General features: G+C 38.4%; 2 protein-coding genes and 1 pseudogene across 3 annotated transcripts in view; all 3 read left to right on the forward strand.

The window, feature by feature from the left end:
• Positions 1-21,407, forward strand: part of LOC146479825 (uncharacterized) — an 82,556-nt gene that overhangs the window by 14,865 nt on the left and 46,284 nt on the right. The window contains exon 1 of one of the 2 annotated variants that reach the window (XM_085110695.1): positions 10,888-10,924. The exons of the other annotated variant lie outside the window; for it this stretch is intronic. The gene's annotated coding sequence lies outside the window, so the exon portion shown is untranslated. Of the gene's footprint in view, positions 1-10,887; positions 10,925-21,407 lie in introns of those variants that run through there. 2 annotated transcript variants of the gene reach the window in all.
• On the forward strand, positions 54-1,296 carry LOC146479828 (uncharacterized; annotated as a pseudogene).
• LOC146479829 (collagen triple helix repeat-containing protein 1-like) lies at positions 15,689-21,211 on the forward strand. Its single transcript, XM_085110719.1, has 3 exons — positions 15,689-15,743; positions 18,458-18,811; positions 20,685-21,211. The coding sequence occupies exons 2-3, from the start codon at positions 18,494-18,496 to the stop codon at positions 21,039-21,041; spliced, it is 675 nt and encodes a 224-aa protein (XP_084966845.1). The 5' UTR covers positions 15,689-15,743; positions 18,458-18,493; the 3' UTR covers positions 21,042-21,211.

Genomic DNA, 21,407 nt, shown 5'->3' on the forward strand with positions numbered 1-21,407 from the left:
ACCAAAGTTTATGTATCTTGGTCTCCAGACCCAGGTGCCTGGGCTGTTGATGCTTTTTCATTTTGTTGGAAGGATTTCAAGCCTTATATTTTTCCTCCTTTCAGTCTTTTAGGCAGAGTTCTATTGAAACTACAAAAGGAGGAAGTCTCCGATGCTATAATCATAGCACCTTGGTGGCCGACTGCTCATTGGTATTTACAGCTTCTGCAACTACTAGTTCAGCGTCCGGTCCTTCTACCTCAGTGGGACAGGCTCCTAGCATTGCCTCAGGAGGAGATTCTGCACCCTCTCAAAGATGTAATGCGCCTAGCCGCGTGGCATGTATCCGGGATAATCTTGAGGTCAGAGAAATTTCTCCTCGGGCAGCCGACTATGTGCTCAAGTCTTGGCGTCCAGGAACAGTAAAGCAATATTCGGCGGCTTGGAAATGTTTTTGTTGCTGGTGTGATAAGAAACAGAGAAATCCTCTTCAAGCAGATCTAGTGACATTTTGTGATTTCCTTACGGAACAGTTTGAGGACGATAATAAGTCATATAGTACCATTAATTCTTACAGATCTGCATTGTCTTCGATGTTATTACCTGTGGATGGTTATGCCTTAGGCGAACATCCTATTATTGTTCGGGATGTTTCATGTACGACCACCTGAGCCTAGGTATAGTTTTACCTGGGATGTCGATATTTTGTTGAAATATCTGGAGGCATGGTTTCCTCTTTCTGGCTTAGATACAAAGCAACTTACACTCAAAACAGCTGCTTTTAGTTGCGTTAGTCTGCTCAGAGAAGTGAAACATTTTCAGCTTTAAGTATTGACTTCATGAACCCATCTGCCTCTGGCACCCAGTTTGTAGTTAAAAGTCTTTTGAAATCATCCAAACCTGGGAAGTCTTCTATTGTAGTTTCATTACCAGCTTTTCCAGAGAATGAAAAGCTTTGTGTTCATTCAACATTGTCACATTATATAGTAAGGACTGCCAGTGTAAGACAGTCACTTAATACGTCACAAGTTTTTGTTTCTTATGGCAAACCTTATAAGGTTATTTCATCTTCTACTTTTTCAAGATGGCTTAAAACTGTATTGTCATTAGCTGGGATAGACACCAGTATCTTTAAAGGCCACAGTTTTAGAGGAGCTTCAACCTCGAAAGCAGTCAGTTTGGGAGTACCTTTAGATGTTGTTTTGAAGACTGCTGACTGGAAAAATGCTGGCTCCTTTGCCAAGTTTTATCAAAGAGCAACTTCGCCAGTGGGCTCTTTTGCTCAGGTTGTTCTTGCACAGTAGTCGTTAGACTTCCTATATTGCTGTAATTTGAATAAAGTCGACAGTGTGGAAACATTGTTTGTTATTTTTACTGCGCTCAGGAGTCTGCTTTGAATTATGCAATCGGAATCCCGCAGGGCGGAGCATTATACGAACGAGAAAATAAAATTAGACAAAGGTTACTTACCTGCAGGATAATTGTGATTCTCTGAGTATAATGCGTAGCACCAGGAATTCAGATCCCTCCCTTTTATTTACAGCCCACCCTTCAGGGTGCCTCTTGCGCATCCTTTGTTTTAATTGCCCGCTCAAAAGACAACTCGTAAGACCACAGGGCGCCTTTTATATCATGTGATTTGCATAACAAAGATCTTTGAACCGTGATGACCTGGTGACTAGCCGTAAAATAATGCAATCTGAATCCCTGGTGCTACGCATTATACTCAGAGAATCGCAATTATCCTGCAGGTAAGTAACCTTTGTCTAATTTTATATTTTATACATCTTAAACTTATTGAAAATGAATACAAGAAAGATATGATTTTCAGACTTCCAGTTCTCCTTAAGCCTAGTGCGTAGTACGTAGTCCTCCTATTATACACTTACCTTAGTACCTCTTTTATACCCAGTCCGTGGTCCGTAGTCCTTTGTCCGTGCATTACATCGTATTCTGACCGCGTTGATAACGTGCGCAAGTCTTCGAAAGTAAATTACAGGGGACGTCCAGGGGATGTCCAGCAAACCTTTAAAAATTCACTGGAATCGTACTGAAATGGCCAAAATATGGCACGCAAACACTGGCAAGAGATCGAGAGACAAGGTAAGCCATTTTTGCTCCATTTATTCTCTTTATTTTCGACTCCAAAACACATTCGAAAATTCCCATACAAACTCTTATAATTTACGCCATTGCGTAACACTCATCATAACACACAAATTACAACGTGACAATAAAAAGGTCAAACGAATTTCTTTTGAACGCTCATAGAGCTTTGGCTACCTGTGATGTATGCAGTACTGACATTGCGTGTATGCAGTGTCATTAAGATACCCGTGTTTCTCTTGTTGGCATTCGACAAAGATAAATGCATGCCCTACAGCTAATGTGGACTGTAGGTATAAACTGAGTTATTATTTTGTTAAACGGAAATTGGCACACAGGTTTTGAAGCGTGTATCTGTGCATGTGTGTTTGCGGGCAACTTTTAAGACATATCGACAGCTATTGACGTGATGAAGGTAACGCAATAGCGAGTATCAATTTGACACTATAATTTAAAGGTTAAGGTTCGACAATTATTTGTTGAAATCGGATTATTTAACGTTGTTTTAACTCCTCTTATATGGAGTGTTCCGGGTCTCTTCACGAAACCTTCCCAATCAGATTCCGTTGCAGAAAGATTTATTGCGAGATTTGCATTATGCAAATTTCCCACCAGAATTTGGCGAATATTTTCTTTCCCGATGGCGTGCATTCTTTTTTTGTCCAGACCTTTTCTATCACGTTATTAAACAAGAAAGAGAAACAGACAAATGCAATATGAGATAAAATGACCATTTGAAGGTAGCCTGGGTCAATGTTTTCACCGAGTCGCCACAACAGCTTTTTCTCAACAGTTGCGAATTATGCAAATTTGTTAACGAAGCCTCGCTAACTTTGGTTTTCGTCGGCGCGTGCATTGATTGCCCAGATTTTTTATTTCATATTATCACAGACGAAGACCCAAACTTTATCACAATGTTCCTCTCGAGTCGATACCTGACATACCAAGATGCATTTTAAACCTTCAATCTTACTCAATTTTTACCTCATCGCGAAGTCCTCAAAATGTCAATTTTTCAAAGAGCCATAAACTCTCCAAAGTGCTACAAAAGTTTACATAGGTCCCATTGATAGAAAGTAGGTGAGTTATGCTCTTGTTCAAAACCGACCTCGTTTTGTAGCGTTGCGTACTGTTTCAACACAAGCGTATTGAACTTGGCTAATATTAAGTGAGATTTCTGCATGATTAATGAGGCAAACTGCCCGTAATTTCGTTTTCTCCAAAATTCTCGAAAACTATAAATTTCCAGAACATTCAAATAATATTTTCGAAGATAGTTACCCAAAAGTAAACTTCAGGCAAATTATCAGGAGTTTCGATTTTTCAAGCTTGGCCAGCGATTCTCGGAAGTTACAGTCAGGCACTCTTAAAGAACAAATCGAGATCAATTTAATCATCAGGGGTGTCTGCAAGCTTAACTCCCACTTTTCCAGTTACTGAGGGGGTAATTTTGTCTCGAACATTGGCAACAGGAGACATCCGTGGCTCATTGGGTTTTCCCAGAGAGCTTCTAAAGCTCTACTTCTGCTCTTTAGTGTATCATAGAGATCGCGGAGTGAAGATGCACTAACACTAGACTTGGTATCCTTCTTAATGACAGATTTCACTAAGGATGAGATAATCACAGGCTTTCTTCCATACCTGTGCTTGAGACATTCAACCGCTGGTTGATAGTTTGCTCCTGTCACCTCAAACCCTTCTATAGTTTGCAAGGCATCTCCGATCAGCCTGGACGCAGATGGGTAAACTTCTGAACGTTTGGTAAGTCACCATTGTTGTGCACTGCAGCTTCAAACTGATCCCAGAAGTTTTGGAATTTCAACACATCACCATTAAACTTTGGTAGCTCAATCCCGGGCAGTTTCAGGTTCGACGATTGGCGACTTTCAGTATGTGCACTTTCTTGGGAACTTTGATCTTCTACTTTGCTTTCCCTACTCAGGTATTCATGGGCGGAATCAATAGCTTTATCTATGACATCCAATAGACCCTTCCAACTACGAAGCTCTTCCTCAATATTCTCTTCTGCGATCAAAGCGATTATCTGTTTTCTCAATTGAAGATAGCTCTCTCGATTCTGGGTTAATCTTTTTATTTTGAGCTGTACTTTAATCTTGTTATTGGCGTTTTGACTTGTTCTACAATGTCACGAATCAAATCGTCCATATCCATTTGCAATGTCTTAGCCTTTCGTCTAATGAAACCTATTTCCTGGGCTTGTTCCTTATTATCCGGTCGAGGAGATTCTTTCGAAACCTCAGTGAAATTCGAGCTCTCTTGCAATTCTGGCTTAACATCAACATTGGACTGCAAAACATATTGAGCGTTTACTAACCGTTCAAGTAAGACCTTATTCTTTCCAGTCATCGACAAACCCTTTTCCTCAAGCCTTCCGCGAAGTTGTTCGACTGTAAGTGACAGATAAGTCCTCTCGTTTATGAATTTCGCTGACATGACTACTCGAAGACCTGACAGCCATCTTGACACCGCCGGGCACGTGGTAAATTGTTGACCTTCGATACGAAGATTCAACTCAGTCAATCCACAGCATAAATATCGTCTTCATCCGACTTTGAAGGACCAATTAATGTTAGGAAACTCGACGAAATACAGCTTTCCTCTTGAACACAGCGTTTAATGGCCATTAGACATCGATATATAACCTTTTTGATGTCCAGGCGAGATTACAATACTTTCGATTTACGAGCTACAAAGACGCGAACAAGGGCACGTGACTTACAAAGCTAACTTACTAGGGAAGGGTAAGGCTGGGTCATAGTCATCAGACTAGATTGGATGCGACGGGCTGTAACAGTAAGGTACGAGACACGAATTTACAACCCGATATAAAGATGAATAATTGTTTGCCAAAAAATCTCGGGAATTATTCAGCACAAATGGCTATGCTTTTACTATTTTGAGATCCCAGACTTATTTTTGGCGGACTTCTCTGGAAACTATTGAGAAGGTTTAAGTAAGTCTCTTGAAGCCCACTCCTAATGAAAATTATGGAAGCCATGTATTGCTTCCAAAGCGAGGAAGGTCCTTTGGCGTTTTCTGGCATTATCAAGTCAACACAACTTGATTTGAGCAACTACGAGCTGTAAAAGACATCAGGAGATTGGAAGAAGGAATCTTACTCGTGACATGGAACCAGAAGAACTGAAGAGTGACAGAAATCAAAAGCATTTTGATTTCAACACATCCTTAGTATCGAGAATTCAATTTGACGAGGGTATGGAGGCTGAGCCGAGTTTATGGAACGTTTGCACAGGTTAGAATCTTATCTGAATATTTAGTTACATTGTACTAATGACGTGGCTCAGAATATCGTATAAAAACAAAACAGAAGCGCCGCTCGAGTTCAAGTTTATACCACCACTGCAATTAGCCTATAATGATTATTATACTCAGTCTAATAATTCAATGAATTGCCAACAATCCCAGAAGTATAGCGCTTGGTCTTCTCTTGTTAAATGTGGTCCGACGTACAGCCTAGAAAGAGATTCGTAAGTTGTATTGTTCAGTATACTAAGTAAAATTGATTATCACTCATCGACTGCATTGATTCGCTCCAGTTCCATATCTGCTGGAGCCTTTACTGCCAATCGATTCTCTTATTCATCGGATTTGAGTTACATTTGCTTAGGATGAATAGATATTTCAAGTGATCTGCTGAGTTATTAACGGATCTGGAGAAGTAGGGATTCGTGTCTAAAATCATCGGTTTAAATTTATTCAAGAAAAGCCCTTTCTGCCAAAGAAACATTAACGTTGATAAATATTTACTCAGTGAAAAATCGGTAGGTATTGATTACAAGAAAGTTAGTACACAGGACACATTTGTGAGAGTAATCACAAAAGCAATGCAAACACGCTATGGACAGAAAAGAAAAAAATACGACATCCTTGAACTAAGATTTCAAACAAAACTCGGTGACAGCCAACAACATTTACAGCGCCTGATTTGTATTTGGAAGAACTGAGTTTTTCTACAAACAAGTTCATTATATATTCCACCCGGGCAACGCAGAGAGTAGCACTCTATTTTCAAAATCGATAGATAATCGCCTTTAAATCGCCAACAAAACTACGTGTTGTTTACACGAGCGATATAAAATCGCCAATTTTAGTGCCAATTTTTGTAGCAATTTTCGGCCTGATTTCCGATCGTCTCATTTGAACCGCCAGTGGTGCGATTTTGCTGGTTGAGAGAGCGCATGCGATGTCATCATAAAGGGTGCTTTAGGGACTCACGAAGATGCTTTGATGTGTTTATATTCGTTTCGCAGTCAGTTCTGCTCTGCTAAAACGCAACGAAATCGAAATTGAGTCTTCATATGCCACTAGCTTTAAAATCGCCCATAAATTTTCAGAATAGAAAAAAAAGAAATCGGCACCATTAACAATCGTTACTAAAATCTACCTCTTTTAAAGGGGCACAGTATTAGTTTTACTAGAGGTGCCCTCTACTCCCCTCCCCCTATTTGAATTGTAGTTTTGGGCTTAGTGTTTATGTTTTTAATTACTTCACACTTTTGTGTTTTGCGTTTATGTAACAGTAAGAGTAAGCTTAAGGGGTGTAAATAAAAAAAAAATTACAAAATGTCACTAACATCGTTGCTATGATTGTTTGTTTTAACACAGCTACGCAACATTCGTCATCATGACACAAGATATGAGACACGAATTTATAACCCGGTATCAAAATGAATAATTGATCACTAAAATCCTCAGCAATTAATCAAAACAAAAAGCTATGTTTTAACTGATTTTCAAGACCTCAAAGGTTTTTTTTTTTTTGCCGGACTTTTGTGAAGCCTGCTCCTAGTGAAAATTAAGGAAGCTAAAGCTTGCTTCCAAAGCTTGGACTGTCCTTCATCGTTTTGGGGGGTTATCAAGTCAACAGCGAGCTATAAAGGACATGATGAGAGTGGAAGGAGGACCTATACAGAGACGCAACTCTTGTAAATCTTGTTCGTGGTATGAGACAAGAAGAAAGGAGAGGGATAAATCATGTCGGCAAGTATTTAATTTCAGCACATCCTTGGTGGCAAGAATTCACTATGACAATGATGTAGGGGCAGAGTCGAGTTTATGGAAAGTTTGCACAGGTAAGTATCTTATCTGAATATATATTTACTAATGTGTGGCTCAGAATATCACATAAAAATAAAGCAGAAGTGCGGCTCGAGCTAAGTCTATCCCACCACTGTAAAGCCTACAATGATTATTATACTCAATGTTAATGACTCAGTGAATTGCATACAATCCCTGAAGTATAGCTCTTTTTCCAGTATCATTTTTCTGGGCCAAGCAACTTCTTACGAAAAAGGAACAGAAATTGGTAACCACTGTTAAGCCTGCTAAGTAAAAGTTATATCGACTGTATCGATTCGCTTCAGTGTCCGGTGTCAATTGAGCCTTTACTACGGATCGATTGTCTTTTTCACTACAGTTACAATTACTTCATCTGAAAAGAAGTTTCAAGTGATTTGATGAGTTATAATCGTATTTGGGGAAGCAAGTTCACGTATTCAAAGTCATCGGTTGAATTTATTCAAGAAAAGCGCTTTCTGCCAAAGAAATATAAACAATTCTAAATATTTACTCAGTAGAAATTCAGTAGGTATTGGAAACAAAAAAAATTAGTATACCCAGGACAGATTTTTATGACGGTAATTAAAAATGCAAACAAACACGCTACGGGGTGAACGGCAACATGAATAGAAAAAATACGAGATTCTTGAACTAAGATCAATAACAATTTTCAATACAGCGCCTGATTTGTGTTTGGGACAATTGAGTCTTTCAAAAAAACAAGTCAAATTAAAGTATGTTTTACACCTTCATTTTTCTTCTTACCGAAAAACCATAGTTTTCGAATCTTTTGATATTTTGAAACGATGCTGAAAGAATTGTAATAAAATACAGTGTGTAAAGAAATTAGCTTTTCAGTAGGTTTCAGTATGTCAGGTCACCGCAGAATGAAGAATGCCTTCAAAATGCCTAAGTATTTATCCATTTACTGAAAGACGACCAAACGCAAAGGCAGTATTGAAATTATCGTTTCACAAACGATCTAAATTTATATTGTCGTTGACACCAAGTCCAAAATCGTTATTGAAGGACAAGATGCTGTCAACGACGATTCATTTTAGTGAATATCTGTTCGTAAGGCCCAAGACATTTGGATTGAATTGCGGCCGAGAAAAACCAGTGTTTACTTTGGTGTTTTGTAACCTAAAACTTTAGTTTAAGCATTGTAAAATCAATTCTTTTTGTCCTCGAAGAGGCGAGAAATGCCGTGAAGAGAACGGAATGAGGCCAGCTAAGATTTTCGGAAAGCCAACAGCAACTCCTAAATTCGGAGCATAGCAATCGGTTCCCAAAAATTTTCCGCATGCGACTTTAAAATGCAGCTAAAGAAGCCTATTGAACTGATCAAACTGTGTTGGCGTACGTAGATGTCCCTTTTGACGGGCGGAATACTATCTTGGAAAATAGAAAACGATTTTTACAATATTTTCTTCAATATTGTTGCTAGGTGAACCCGATTCAAATTTCGATCCCGTGGTTATTACCGCTTACGCACAACTTTCGCTTTAGATCCACAAAAATAAAAAAATATGAGAAAACTGACCTTAATTTTTATCGTACCGTGCGAGTGTTTCGCGATGTTTGGTCCTTTGTGGGATAGAGATTTTGCAGATACTTATGTCTTCAGAGGGCATATATTTTTTCTGCAAAATCCACTAAAATGGGTGGAAGAAAATATGGCCAAATCCGTTCTGTTAATAAGACAGATGATTATTTCTGTTGTCATTGGCACGGTCAAAGTGACATAAAATTCAAGAGTCCTGTGAGGAAATCGAGCGAATTCTTGTTGGCACTGTTGTGTTTTTGTTTTTAATGACTTCTTAAGTTGTGTTTTTGGACGAAAGAGGAAAGTTATAATGTTTAAGTTAATGAACACAACTCACGTTTTTTTTTTAAATATTGCAGGAATGCAAAATGTAGTGGTGCAGTAAATTTTGAGGAAAATTTAGAGTATTTTTAGCGCAAATAAAATACTTAATTTATTTCACTTTCTGAAAACAATAATAATTTTATATATAGAACATCATTTAGAACATCGCTTCATGTCGTGTGGTAGCAGGGAGAACTATATTAATTTCTTTAAGCAATGGCACTCCCCGTACAGTGCCTGTGTGGGTAATTCTAACTATCATTATAAAAAAACGGTGAGGGTAAAAGGAGGAAAGAGTTTGCGGAATGGTATGTGGAATGGGGTGCGGAATATGGCATAATTATGCGAAATACGATTTACGCGGGAAATAAATTAACTGAAGAGCGTCGTGTTTTCGCGCCAATTTTATAAGAGCAGCAGCTTTTTTGATGCTGCGGACTCTTGCTAAATATTAACAACAATTCGAAGATTTGATCGTCTGATTGTTGATTTGGAAGAAGTGAGGGTAAAGAAAGCGATGAAAACTGTTTATTGTTTTCGCATTCAAGGAACTATGAGTAAATCCGTAGTAAATTAAATTTCATGTTCACTTTACGCCATGCGACTTCGGTTGACAAAAATAACGTGGTAGCGTGAAGTCTTCTCAGGACAAAGATTGATCCTTTACCGAGGGCAAATAATAAACCTTTTTTTCTTTTTTTTTTAAACCCTCGATGAAAGATTAATTCTCATACCCTGTATGCTCGATGATTCATTTATCATGAGCGGGAAAATGAACAACAATTTGACCAAAATGCATTTGTGATAAGAATAGCTTCACAACCTTTCAAACAACCAGTGTCGATAATTAGACACCATACTTGTCATCCGCTTTTTTACTCTAGGGCTTTTTCGCTTTTAAATCTCATTTTAGGTCGGGACGTCTGGCACTGAAAGACCTTAATTAAAGACGGATATGTTTAGTTCGATAACGCGTAACTGAACTATAGCTACCTGAATCGCCGTATTAAATAGCTAGGTAGCTAGCTCAGCAGCTCAACAGTGACTTGCGTACTCGTGGCTTGACGAAAATGTAAGGTGAGAAAAAGTAGAACATCTTTTTCCCATGAGTTGTACAAATTGTAACCGTCAAAGAGTCCGATAAAATGACCGAGTTTAAATTTAAAATTTCTCACAATAGTTTTGGCCTTAGACTGATGTTATTTCTCCAGTCTGGTGTTGCTTTTTGTCTGGGCTACTCGCTGCCACGTTCTTTTTGTCAACTAGAAATTTAATTTATTCTTAGTTCCTTGAATGCGAAACTTCATCGATTTCTTCACTGTCACTTCCTAACCAGCGATCAGACATGTTCTATCCCAGGCGTATATTTTCTAATCCTCGATCTGTTGTTTGGTTGTTTAATAGTCCGCAACAGCGAAAAAAATGCTGCTCTTATAAAATTGGCTCGAAAACAACATGCGCTCTTCAGTTAATTTATTCCCCACGTAAATCGTATTTCGCATAATTATGCCATTCCGCACGCCATTCCACATACCATTCCGCAAACTCTTTCCGCCTTTTACCCTCACCGTTATAAAAATACTGAATCAGGATTATTGCTCCCGAAATTGCATTGAAATTGCTGTTCAAACAATTGTTACAAGAAACAGCAACCGGAAATTTTCATTCTTTTTGAATATTCAAAAGCTTTACCACTCAGCCAACCTTGCCCTTGACTCATGGTAAACAACGAACTCGACAAAACACGAATAAGAGTCAACAGGAAGAATGAAAAATTCTAACAGTAACGAAAGTTGCTTATCGTTCCTTCACAGTGACTTGTTCAAGAAGTAATTGGAACAGAGAGGCGACCTTCTTCAGCGTTTTCAGGTTTGTCCTTTCACTTGGTTTGTTCTCCGGTCATTGGAAACTGATTATAGATTTAACTGAGCTAAAAAATGTAAAATTCTCATAGTGAATAAGCCTTACTTAAAGCTCGCTGGTATCAATTAAACTCTGGTCACCTTCTACGAAACAAAGATAGATCAAAATCCATGCAACTTTTAAAGCTAAAATAATTCGTTTAAAAGCGCGCTGTTTGAATATATTTTTTAATGTATATACCTTATTTCAATTATTTCAGTCGACCTCTTGTTTGTCGTACTCCAATCCTTAGAAATTGTCGCACGTACGTTTTTTTGTCAACTAATGCAGTTCACAATTGAGGCAAGACTACATGGTTCGGAATTGTGAATACGCGATGGCCAAATAGCTTTTAGTTAAGAACGAAAATTTTGTGCGCGATTTTAAAATGAAAATTCGTAACTTTTCGAACCATTTTCTTTTAGATAAAGAATGAGAAACAATAAACTAGAGTAACTACAAAGCGAGGACAAAGAAGTGAAAAAGCGTACACTAAGAATTGATCCAATGGGCATGTGTTACAATTTCCAGCGTGTGATAAGGGGGTCAAAATAAATACATAAAAGTAATATTGCTCTAAAGTTAACAAGTAGAAAACGTTTTACCTGGTGCATATAAAAAGGCCTTCAACACAGTTGACCATTAGATCCTTTTATCAAAATTTTAAAAAAAGGGCATAAATGGTAACGTGCGCCAATGGTTTATGTCATATTTAGAGAATCGTACCCAAATGTGCTCCGACAACGGATCGCTCTCTCAAAGCTGTTTATTAAGTTGTGGTGTTCCCCAGGGGACGATTTTAGGTCCATTACTATTTCAGTTATACATCAACGATCTTCCAAGCTGTCTTTCAGATTGTGAGCCGAGGATGTGCGCTGATGACACCCGCCTTACATACGCAGGTGATAATGCAGACAATATTCAGTTGCATCTAAATCAAGATTTAGAAAATGTTCACAATTGGCTGAGAGAAAATAAACTTACTCTAAATATGACTAAAACCGAGTTTATGCTTATCGGATCTAGGCAGAAGCTAAGTACTCTCACAGAGTCCCCGACAATTGCAATTAATGATTTTCAAGTTAGCCAGGTCACTACTGCAAAATCACTTGGAGTGACCATCGATGACAGACTTGATTGGAGTGGCCATATCGAGAAAGTAACAAAGAAAGTCGCTTCTGGTATTGGGGCCATAAAACGAATAAGGCACCTTGTCCCTCAGGCGACCTTACAACTAATATATCAAGCTTTAATACAGCCACACTTTGATTATTGCAACATTGTTTGGGGAAACTGTGGGATAACCTTATGGAATAAGGTTCAAAAGCTACAAAACAGAGCAGCCCGTGTTTTGACCTACTCAAGCTATGACGTAGATGCTGGTCACCTTTTCAAACTTCTAGGGTGGAAAAACCTAGCTTGCCAGCAACAATTTCAAACAACTACGATGGTTTACAGGTCTATGCACGGGTTGGCTCCAAACTAACTTAGTTCTAAATTTGAAAAGCGAGAAGTCACATATAACCTAAGGGACTCTGAAAATAAACTCAATGTTCCATTACCGCGCACAAACTATTACAAAAACAGCTTCAGCTATAGTGGCGCCATTCTCTGGAACAGTCTTCCTTGTACCTTAAGGGAAGCCGAGTCCCTTGAGCAATTTAAGCGATTACTCAAACAACTGTAAGGCACGGCATTCGTGGAAAGCAGCTTTTTCGTTTTTTATTTAACTATTTTTATTACATTAGTATTAGACATTTTTAAAGCTGACGAATTGTGTACCGTGGATGAATAAAGATTATCATGTCATATCATATCATCATATCACCGAGGGGTGCGGGAGTGGGGAGGCGGCGGGAAAACTATTTAGTCACTCCCCCTCCCCGAATGAACTAATATCCACTCTGGCTCCCCTCAGTAGTTTGGACACTCTCCCCAGATCGCGCTCGCTTTTACAAACCAAGATGGCAGCAACTCCATCGAAAAGTACCCGTCTCGAGAATCTCACGGAAAAATAGGGGGGACTGTGAACAGTCTAGTCTTAGATCAGGTCCTGACCAAAAACAACGCTTTCTTAGGGAAAGAGATTTGCATGAGAAAGGAGAGGGAAGAGTAAACATTTTACACACCACCCTGATTTCGCCGTATAAATATTCAAGCCCTAGCTACACAGGCTGGAGCTCTGTTTTCAAAATCGATATATTATCACCTAAAAATCCCATAACAAATCAATGGTAATTTACATGGGTGATTTAAAACCGCCAGAAATTTTAGGCCTGATTTCAGATCGTCTCATTGTGAACTACTAGTGGTGCGATGAGAGAGCGCATTTGAGTTCATCATAAAGCGTTCTTTAGAGACTCACGAAGATGCTAACATCGCAGTCACCTCTGCTCTACTATTGATCGGAATTGCTAACTTTTTTATTTGCGTATTTGATTTAGCGTTAAAAATAGAATTTTTACATATCAAGATTGTAGACCAGAGTGGAGCCCGAAGCCCTAAAGCAGATGATGTGGAGCCCTAGAGCCCGGAAATTTTTCGCCTTAGAGCCCTCGAGCCCTGCATTTTTAAGGCCAGAGCCCTGGAGCCCTAAACCCCTGTGGGACCCTGACAATTGTAAAAACTATCCTTAAAACCTAAACCTAACTAAAGCTGCTTTCCACGAATGCCGTGCCTTGACGTACTTCTTTAATTAAGAGCTTATATAACCCAAGGGAATCTGCTTGTCTTATGTCACAAGAAAGACTGTTCCTAAGGGTGGCGCTGATGACTGATGACGTGTTACGGTTGCTTGCTCCTTGGCGAAGTGACGCATTCAAGTCAAAACGGACAACAAAACCGGGAGAACATGTCAAAAATATTACCTCATCAGTTAGAACCCGAGTTCTCTTCTGGCGAGGAGGACAACGAAGAAGTCTTCAGTGAATCAGAAGAGGAAGAAAATGATTCTTCGGCTCATTCAAAATTTCAGGGACTTAGTTGTGATTTTCTGTATGCTTGTTACACTGCGTGAGTGGTTTGACGGAAGTTGGGAAGCTAGTGCATTCGTCTGCACGGCAAATCCCACCGACAATAGTAAAAAATGAACAAGACATCGTTGTTTTTTATGTCTGTGAACTTGCCCAACAATAAACACTGGTTTTAATGTTTCAGAGATGTGGATAAGTAGATTTGTTTATTTAGAGAACGATGCAGTATTTGCTTTTCGTGGGAACAGCTACTTCCGATTGGCTATCGAAGGATGATAAAGCTTCTCGTCCTTAAAATTAATAATTTTAATTGTTCCAGGTTAGATCTTCAGCAAGTTAACCGGGAAATCTTGCACATCGTTAAGTAAGATATTTTAAAGTATGACTTATTTTAAATCAAGGGATATAAATATCTGTTTGTTATTGTAGCAAAGTCGCTCGTGCAGGAGACAGCCAGTGAGATTTAATTTTATCTTGTGGTAATTTTGGTGTTTGTTGTACCCGTGTAGACAATATTTAACATCGATATATTTTTTAAAGCCTTTTTTGTAGAAACTTTTGCCGAGGAGTTAGTTTATTTTATTAGCCTTGTTACGTAGAGTGTAAATTTCAATGGCGCTGAATTGTAATTTTGTCAAATTTTTATCGCCGTTCATGCAAAGGTTCTGCAAGATCCTGAAGATTTATAACAGTACACCTAAAAATCAATGTCTGAACTGTCTTTTGTCAAAGTATCAGAGGATTTGAGTCACTACCGGTCATGCTTTTTTCTCGCTGAATTTGGATTATTTTAGACTGCTTATACTTAAAGTTACGTGGTAACTGCGAGGATCTTTCTTCTATTTGATAGAGAAAAGTGTGTCTACTTCATCCGTGCTCAGTTCGCTCTGAAACGAGCAGAGATTAAAATAATTGCTATATTTTGACTGCGGCAGGATCAATGTGTTAAATTGCAGTGAAGAAAGTTTTGCAGCCATTTAAGAGCTACTGAGTGTAAATATAAAAAATCCCACGACAGACGGCAAATTTCAGATTTTATTTTATTTCGCTTAAATGTCTTCTTTGGTGAACTATTAAGCTCCACCGCTCTTTAGTTTTTCTAAAAAATTAGAAAAGTTGAATTTACAGCTTCACGCCTATTCAGCCACCCGGAAAAATGGGAAAAATCGTGCATTTTTAGCAGGCTCGCACACAGCAACAAGATCTACTCCCGTTTTTCTATCTCAGCTGCAAGTAAATCTTTCTATTATCTCTCGTTAAGTGTAAAAATGAAGTCGCAAGTCATATTTTTAATGTACTAATTCACTAGTTGATGATAGCGACCTTCGAGGGTTAGATTTCGAATTGAAATTAGGGCCGATTTCAGAGGCCTATAATTGATATCTGTCCTAGCATATGTTTTCTGGAGCAAAAATACAGGTGAAGTCTAACCTTAATCCTTCCTTTTCACTCCCTCAAAGTGCCGGCCTTTTTTGGCCCGCTTAAAGTGAACCAAAACTTTAAACTTACTTAGGCCGCAATTTTTAATTTTCTTATATTTTTTCTAACATTCACTCTTAAGTCTGAAAATTTAAAGCGAAAATTGTTTAACATAACAAACTGATTAGGTTACAAAGGCGATTCTAAAGATTTGCCGACTTGCTGCTCACAGTCTTCATCAATGTGATCTTTGTTTGCTTTGTCCGTAGCAGATCAACGAGACCAAAATGGCGAGTATTCCGTGTAAAGTGCCTCCAGCCTTGTTACTTGTGATATCACTCCTGGTTTATTTTGCCGCAGCGGACAACGAAACTAATCAACCATCTACCAACAAGGTAAGCAAGTAATTTTTTACATCGGTAAAACTGGAGTAAAATTTCCGTGGAAAGTAAATTAAACAAGATGCATATGTGCGTGAACTTGGGCTTCTTTCCTGGCATATCCAGCTTTAAACGCCGGAAAGTCGACATCATGAAGTCTCAATTATCGTTTTTCGATTGTTTTACAGCTCTAGTATAGCACAAGCAAGTATATTGTAAGCATTGTATATTCCTGCTCTAAATTTTACCCTCTGTCCGTTTTTTTACGCCCGGTCTCTAGTCTGCGTTTTACACTGACCGATTAAGTAATAAATCTTAGAAACTATAATTGAGGTTCTGACAGTAAAATCCCAACTTTCAACCTATTTCATTGCATTCGTGTCCATCTATCTGGCCAACAGGGTTTATTAAAAGATAGTTCAAGTAGCTCCCTGACATCGTTAAATTTTATACCTGCCAACTTTTTCATGATTATATTGTAGATGGAAAGCCTTCCGATTTCACCCAAAGCCTAGTACCTGAGCAACATAATTACGCCACTCGAATTGCTTCCCTACAGCATCTGAATCCTAGTCCTTTTCGAATAAATATTATTGGATGCTATTACTGGAATGATATTCTTATATCTATTGTCAAAAACCAACAAAACAACCATTTAAACGAGCTCTCTTCCAGTATTATTTTGCTCAGTATTAATCACCGCCACACGAACTTGTAAAACGTTTTCTGTCTTTCTTCTTCTCTATTTATAATTAGTTTTCCTTTTTCTTTTTTTCTTTTTCATCTTAACAAATATTGTATCGTAATTTTAAATTAGTTAACTATATTATGCCCTTCTCCACTTCTTTCTTACGCACTGCAATCTTATCTAACACGATTACTGGTGGAGTTAATGAAAAATACAACACAAATAAAATGCAAGTAGTACTGATTCATGAAATCAGATACTAAAATTTCATGTTTGTTCTATGGGTAAACACTTTTCAACCCAGCTTTTGACACGATGTTGTTTTGAATAATTGCACTCTTCTGCTTATAGTATTATTTGGGAGAGTTGGTTAGGGAAGTAGTAATTTTTCTTTTGTGGACATTTTGGATAATGTTTTAGTACTTTTTTGTCACTTAGGATGGCGGAGGTTAAGAGGGGGAACAATAGCAAGTCGGCATGGATATCTTGTGTTGGCTTAATCTCCTCCCCCCTTGCAAAAGGTTTTTTTTTTTTTTTGAAAAAAAGGGAATTCTGATTGAAATTGGTGTTTAGTGGGAATTTATTTTTGTCCGTTGATCACCAGTTGACCCATTGATCATCAGCCGTTTCCAGAGGTTTTTTTAAAATTCGGCCAAATTGGCAAAGTGGTTATTTCCAATCCCATGTGCAGTAAAACTACACAACCTACAGGGAAAAAAACAACACCCCTTTGGTCAAAAATAGTTCAAATTACTGATTATGGAATAAAATACACTAGTAGCCAAATAAAAATTTTCCAAAGCACAAACTTGGAAGAAAAAATTTCGATGAATTTTGATCCTCGCATCATATGGGCGATATTTTGATCCGTCCTGAGGGCATGTGTTTATTTACGCAAGATTGCGCCGTTGTCACGTTTTGTCAATGAAAATAGAAAGAAAAACAGACAAATGCTTTCCTAAATGAAAAATTTATTCAGAAAAGTCTTTGTTTACGCCTAAGGAAGAAACGCGTATAATTCTAAATGCGAGGCGAGAGACGCGCAAGCGATTTGATGGAACTACAAGTCCATTCCAAAGCGAATTTATCGACCCGTGCGGGGCACGTTTTTCAAAAATTTCGCCAAAACTGTCCAGAATACAAAGAATCGGTCAATTAGAATATAACACAAACTGCAAGGCTGATACTACGTGAAAAAGTTGACTTTGCGAGACAACAACCCGACAGAAACTGACAAAACAGGGCTGTAACCGTGGACAGCTGTTTCGTTCTTATTGGAACTCGTCAGCACGATGTAGCAGTTCTATATATCGACACTGAGGTATCTGATCCACAGCCCTGCTCATCGTCACAAGAGAATGTGAACACCATTAGAGTCATCCTACCGTTTAAAGATCAGAGTTTAGCGAACACTGTGAAACAGCAACTAAGTAAACTAAGTTTAAAAGTAGGAACTGCCATCCAACCTGTGTTTGTGAGTCGAAAACTCAATGAAGATCTCAAGGTGCAAGAAGCCAAGCCCTCCATTGTCAACCAACAATGTGTAGTATACAAATTTAAATGTAACCTGTGCGATGCAGGATATGTGGGGTATACGCGTGGGCACCTGCATGAGCGCGTAGACGGACACAAAAGAAAGTCGTCTTCCATTTACAAACATTACCATCTGCAACATAATGACCAGATACCACAGCGTTTTTTAGAACGGTTTCACGTACTTGCGAAATGCACCAGCAAATTTGATTGCCTCATTTATGAGATGCTATTTATACGCAAACTGAAACCAGAACTGAACGTGCAAACTGATTCAATTCGCGCTAAAGTATTTGTTGTTTAACCATCTATAAATATGTTAATTTTCAGCTCTAGCCTATTTAAATATCCGCGTTCACAAACTGATTTTTTCTCTTGATAATGGAGTCAAGATGACTCCGAAACGTCGAGCCTTAAATCTCTCTGTCATTTTTTCATGTCTTTGCTTCAGCAAATCCCTTTTAATTAAAAATTAAGATTAACATGCTGATTTCTTTTTCCAAACTAGCAACCTCCTCTCTTCTGTTATAATGGCATTCCCGGTATGCATGGCAAGCCTGGTTCTCCTGGATTACCAGGCCGTGACGGACGAGATGGCCGTGAGGGAGCTAAAGGGGATCAGGGAATACCGGGGAAGACTGGACTGCAGGGACCTCCTGGTGTCAAGGGCCCGGCCGGTGTAGATGGAAAGGATGGTGCGAAGGGAGAGCCTGGAATCCAGGGTCCTCCCGGCCAAAAAGGGCAGCGCGGAGAGACTGGAGCGCGGGGACTTCCTGGGACTCCAGGTGTGATGCCTTTTAAGAACTGGAAGGAGTGCGCCTGGAAAAACTTGAATGATGACAAAGATCATGGTCTGATCAAGGTGAGGACTGACATAAGATCATATCTCTTGCTTTAAATCACCAAATCATCACGAAACTATGTAACATACCTGCTACCATCACAGTAAACATTAAGCTGTGCAAGGAAAAAAATAATCTTAAATCTGCATTATTCTTGGAATTGCAGTTAAAAAAAAAAATACGAAGAAAGAGTTATCATTCACGAACGAAAACAGAGGAGCGTGGAAATTAATTCCCGATGATGCAACTGTGCATCTAGGAGGTTTTCTCCTTCCTGTTGCAATGCAACTATAGAGTTAAAGAACTCGACTTGAAGAATGTACCGACTTTTTACGTAAGACTGTTAGAATTTTGGGAGGAGGTCACACACTTAGCGGGAAAGAGTGATCTTAGTCCAAACGAAACAATCATCTGGAACAACAAACACATAAAAATTAACAATACATCTGTTTTTCCCAACGTGGTTTCGTAAAGGAGTCCACAAAATAAGAAACCTAATGAGTGACAATGGTAAATTTCTCCCCCTTGAAGTTTTCTGTAGTAGGTTTGACGTTAAAGCCTGCTTTACAACATATTACGGTTTATGAAATTCAATCCGTTAAAATTGGAACAACATCTCCAAAGAATCCCGAGCCCTTGTTGATTTAATTGCTAATTCGCGCACGAACAACTTGAATCTTACCACCGCAAACCTGCTACATGCTATCGCTGACAGTAAATTTGTGCCACCTTCATCAGAGCAAAAAATTCTTAATTCAGGTTTCTCCAAAGGAAATCTATCAAAGATATATCTTCTACCTTGGAGAATAACCGAGGAAATTAAATTGCGTATGTTTCAGTTTAAAATTATTCATAATAAGGTGTTTACAAAGGACATGCTTTTCAAAGCAAGTATTGTACAAGACGATAAATGTTTTTTTTTTTTCTTGTAAAGAAAATCCTGAGACACTTCTTCATCTGCTCTTTCACTGTCCAATTACAGTAGCTTTTTGGAATAATTTTCGGGAATGGTGGCTTCGAAACACCCAGATTGAATTCAACCTTACTCCCGCTAATGTTCTATACGGTGTGATAGACAATTCAAAGTTCTGTTCGTTGCTCAATTCTGCCCTTCTAGTTGCCAAATTTTATATATATCGTTGCAGTTTAGACGAGGCAGCCCTTTTCTTCCCCGTTTTTTGAAACAGAATTACGTGAAAAAGCTCGCATCGAATATGATATTGCCAAGGAAAAAGGTTATCTAAAACACTTTAATATTAAATGGGAACCATTAATTCGCAACAAATTCATCGACGTGGTTATTTGATGGACCCCTTGAATCACTTTCCACTACTTTTCTTGTTATTGTTCTATTTTTATCGTTTTTCTTTCGATCGTTTCTTTTCGCTTACTTGTTCATGCTGCAATATTGTAAATAATTAACAATAAAAACAAAAACTAGAGGAGTGTGTGGATGGGTTGTTATCTAGATACCTTTTTAGTAGTGCAATCTAAGTGGCTTTTGTACTGTAATGTAAATAATGCCAGTTATAATATTGTATAAAAAAACGTTGGTAGTGAAGATACAGTTGAAGATACATGTTGGTACCGTAGTATAGTATAGTATGCTTATATTGTAAGTACAGTTAGTACTGTAATTATCGCTATTAGTGTAAATTAGTGTTAGTAGTGTTTAGTATTGTATTAGTAGTGTTACATTATGCTAATAAAAATTAAAAAAAAAATTAAAAAAAAAGAGTTATCATTGTGCAGATTTTCTGTTTCCTCATCCTCAATATCCTTTCTTGGTTTCAATATACAAGTTATCCCTTTGTTCGTTTGTTGTGGTGTTTTTCCTTTGTCCTTCTTCTTTACTGATCTATTCGTCTTCATATCCATTTCTATGTAACACAGGATTGTGTGTTCACCAAGAACTTCTCGGACACATCCCTCCATGTTGCCTGGACTGGCGCTCTTAGAGTCTATGGCTGCAAGGCTTGTTGCAAACGGTGGTACTTCACATTCAACGGTGCTGAATGTTCAGCTTCTCTTCCCATTGACGGTGTTGTGTATTTGGGCTCTGTAAGCACAACGCAAAATCCTCACCGCGTCCACCATATTGAAGGGCACTGCAACAACATCCACAAAGGAAAGGTGCGCGTGGGATTCTGGGTTGGTAATTGTCAAAACTATGGAAATGCTGACGCCTACACGGGTTGGAATTCAGTGTCCCGGATCTTTGTGGAAGAAGTTCCCAAAGCTCAGGCTTAGGTCCAGAGAAAAGACCTACAGTCCTGCAAAAGCGTTTTAAGGGATAGTAATAGTAAAGTTGCTTAGTTTTAAAAATCTGGCTAATTAACTGAGATTTAAAGTGGTGTGCTTTGTAACTGTAACGCAATCATCATGTTATTGTAGAATAAAAGGCAGGAACCCACAAAGAATGTATGCGTCAGTGTTTTTTGTCTTTCCTCTTTCTGTTTCCGAAAAACGCGGTGAAATTTTTCACCGCATTTGATAATGATGACATGAGGTCGTCGAAACGTCATGTAACATTTTATTTTTCGTTAACTTTCTTTTTAGATTTTTTCTCAAACTCGATCTTGCTGTTCTTTAATCCTTCTTCTTTCTTTTTTATTG

The sequence above is a fragment of the Pavona decussata genome, unplaced genomic scaffold (genome assembly GCF_977016875.1).
Source record: "Pavona decussata unplaced genomic scaffold, jaPavDecu1.1 SCAFFOLD_58, whole genome shotgun sequence".
In the NCBI taxonomy this organism is placed as follows: domain Eukaryota; kingdom Metazoa; phylum Cnidaria; class Anthozoa; order Scleractinia; family Agariciidae; genus Pavona; species Pavona decussata.

What these genes read in the sequence shown, in the direction of transcription:
- LOC146479829 (XM_085110719.1), top strand. Translation starts at nt 18,494, where the DNA reads ATGCATGGCAAGCCTGGTTCTCCTGGATTACCAGGCCGTGACGGACGA. An exon ending in AAGATCATGGTCTGATCAAG is followed by an intron (nt 18,812 to 20,684) that starts GTGAGGACTGAC and finishes TATGTAACACAG; the next exon opens with GATTGTGTGTTCACCAAGAA.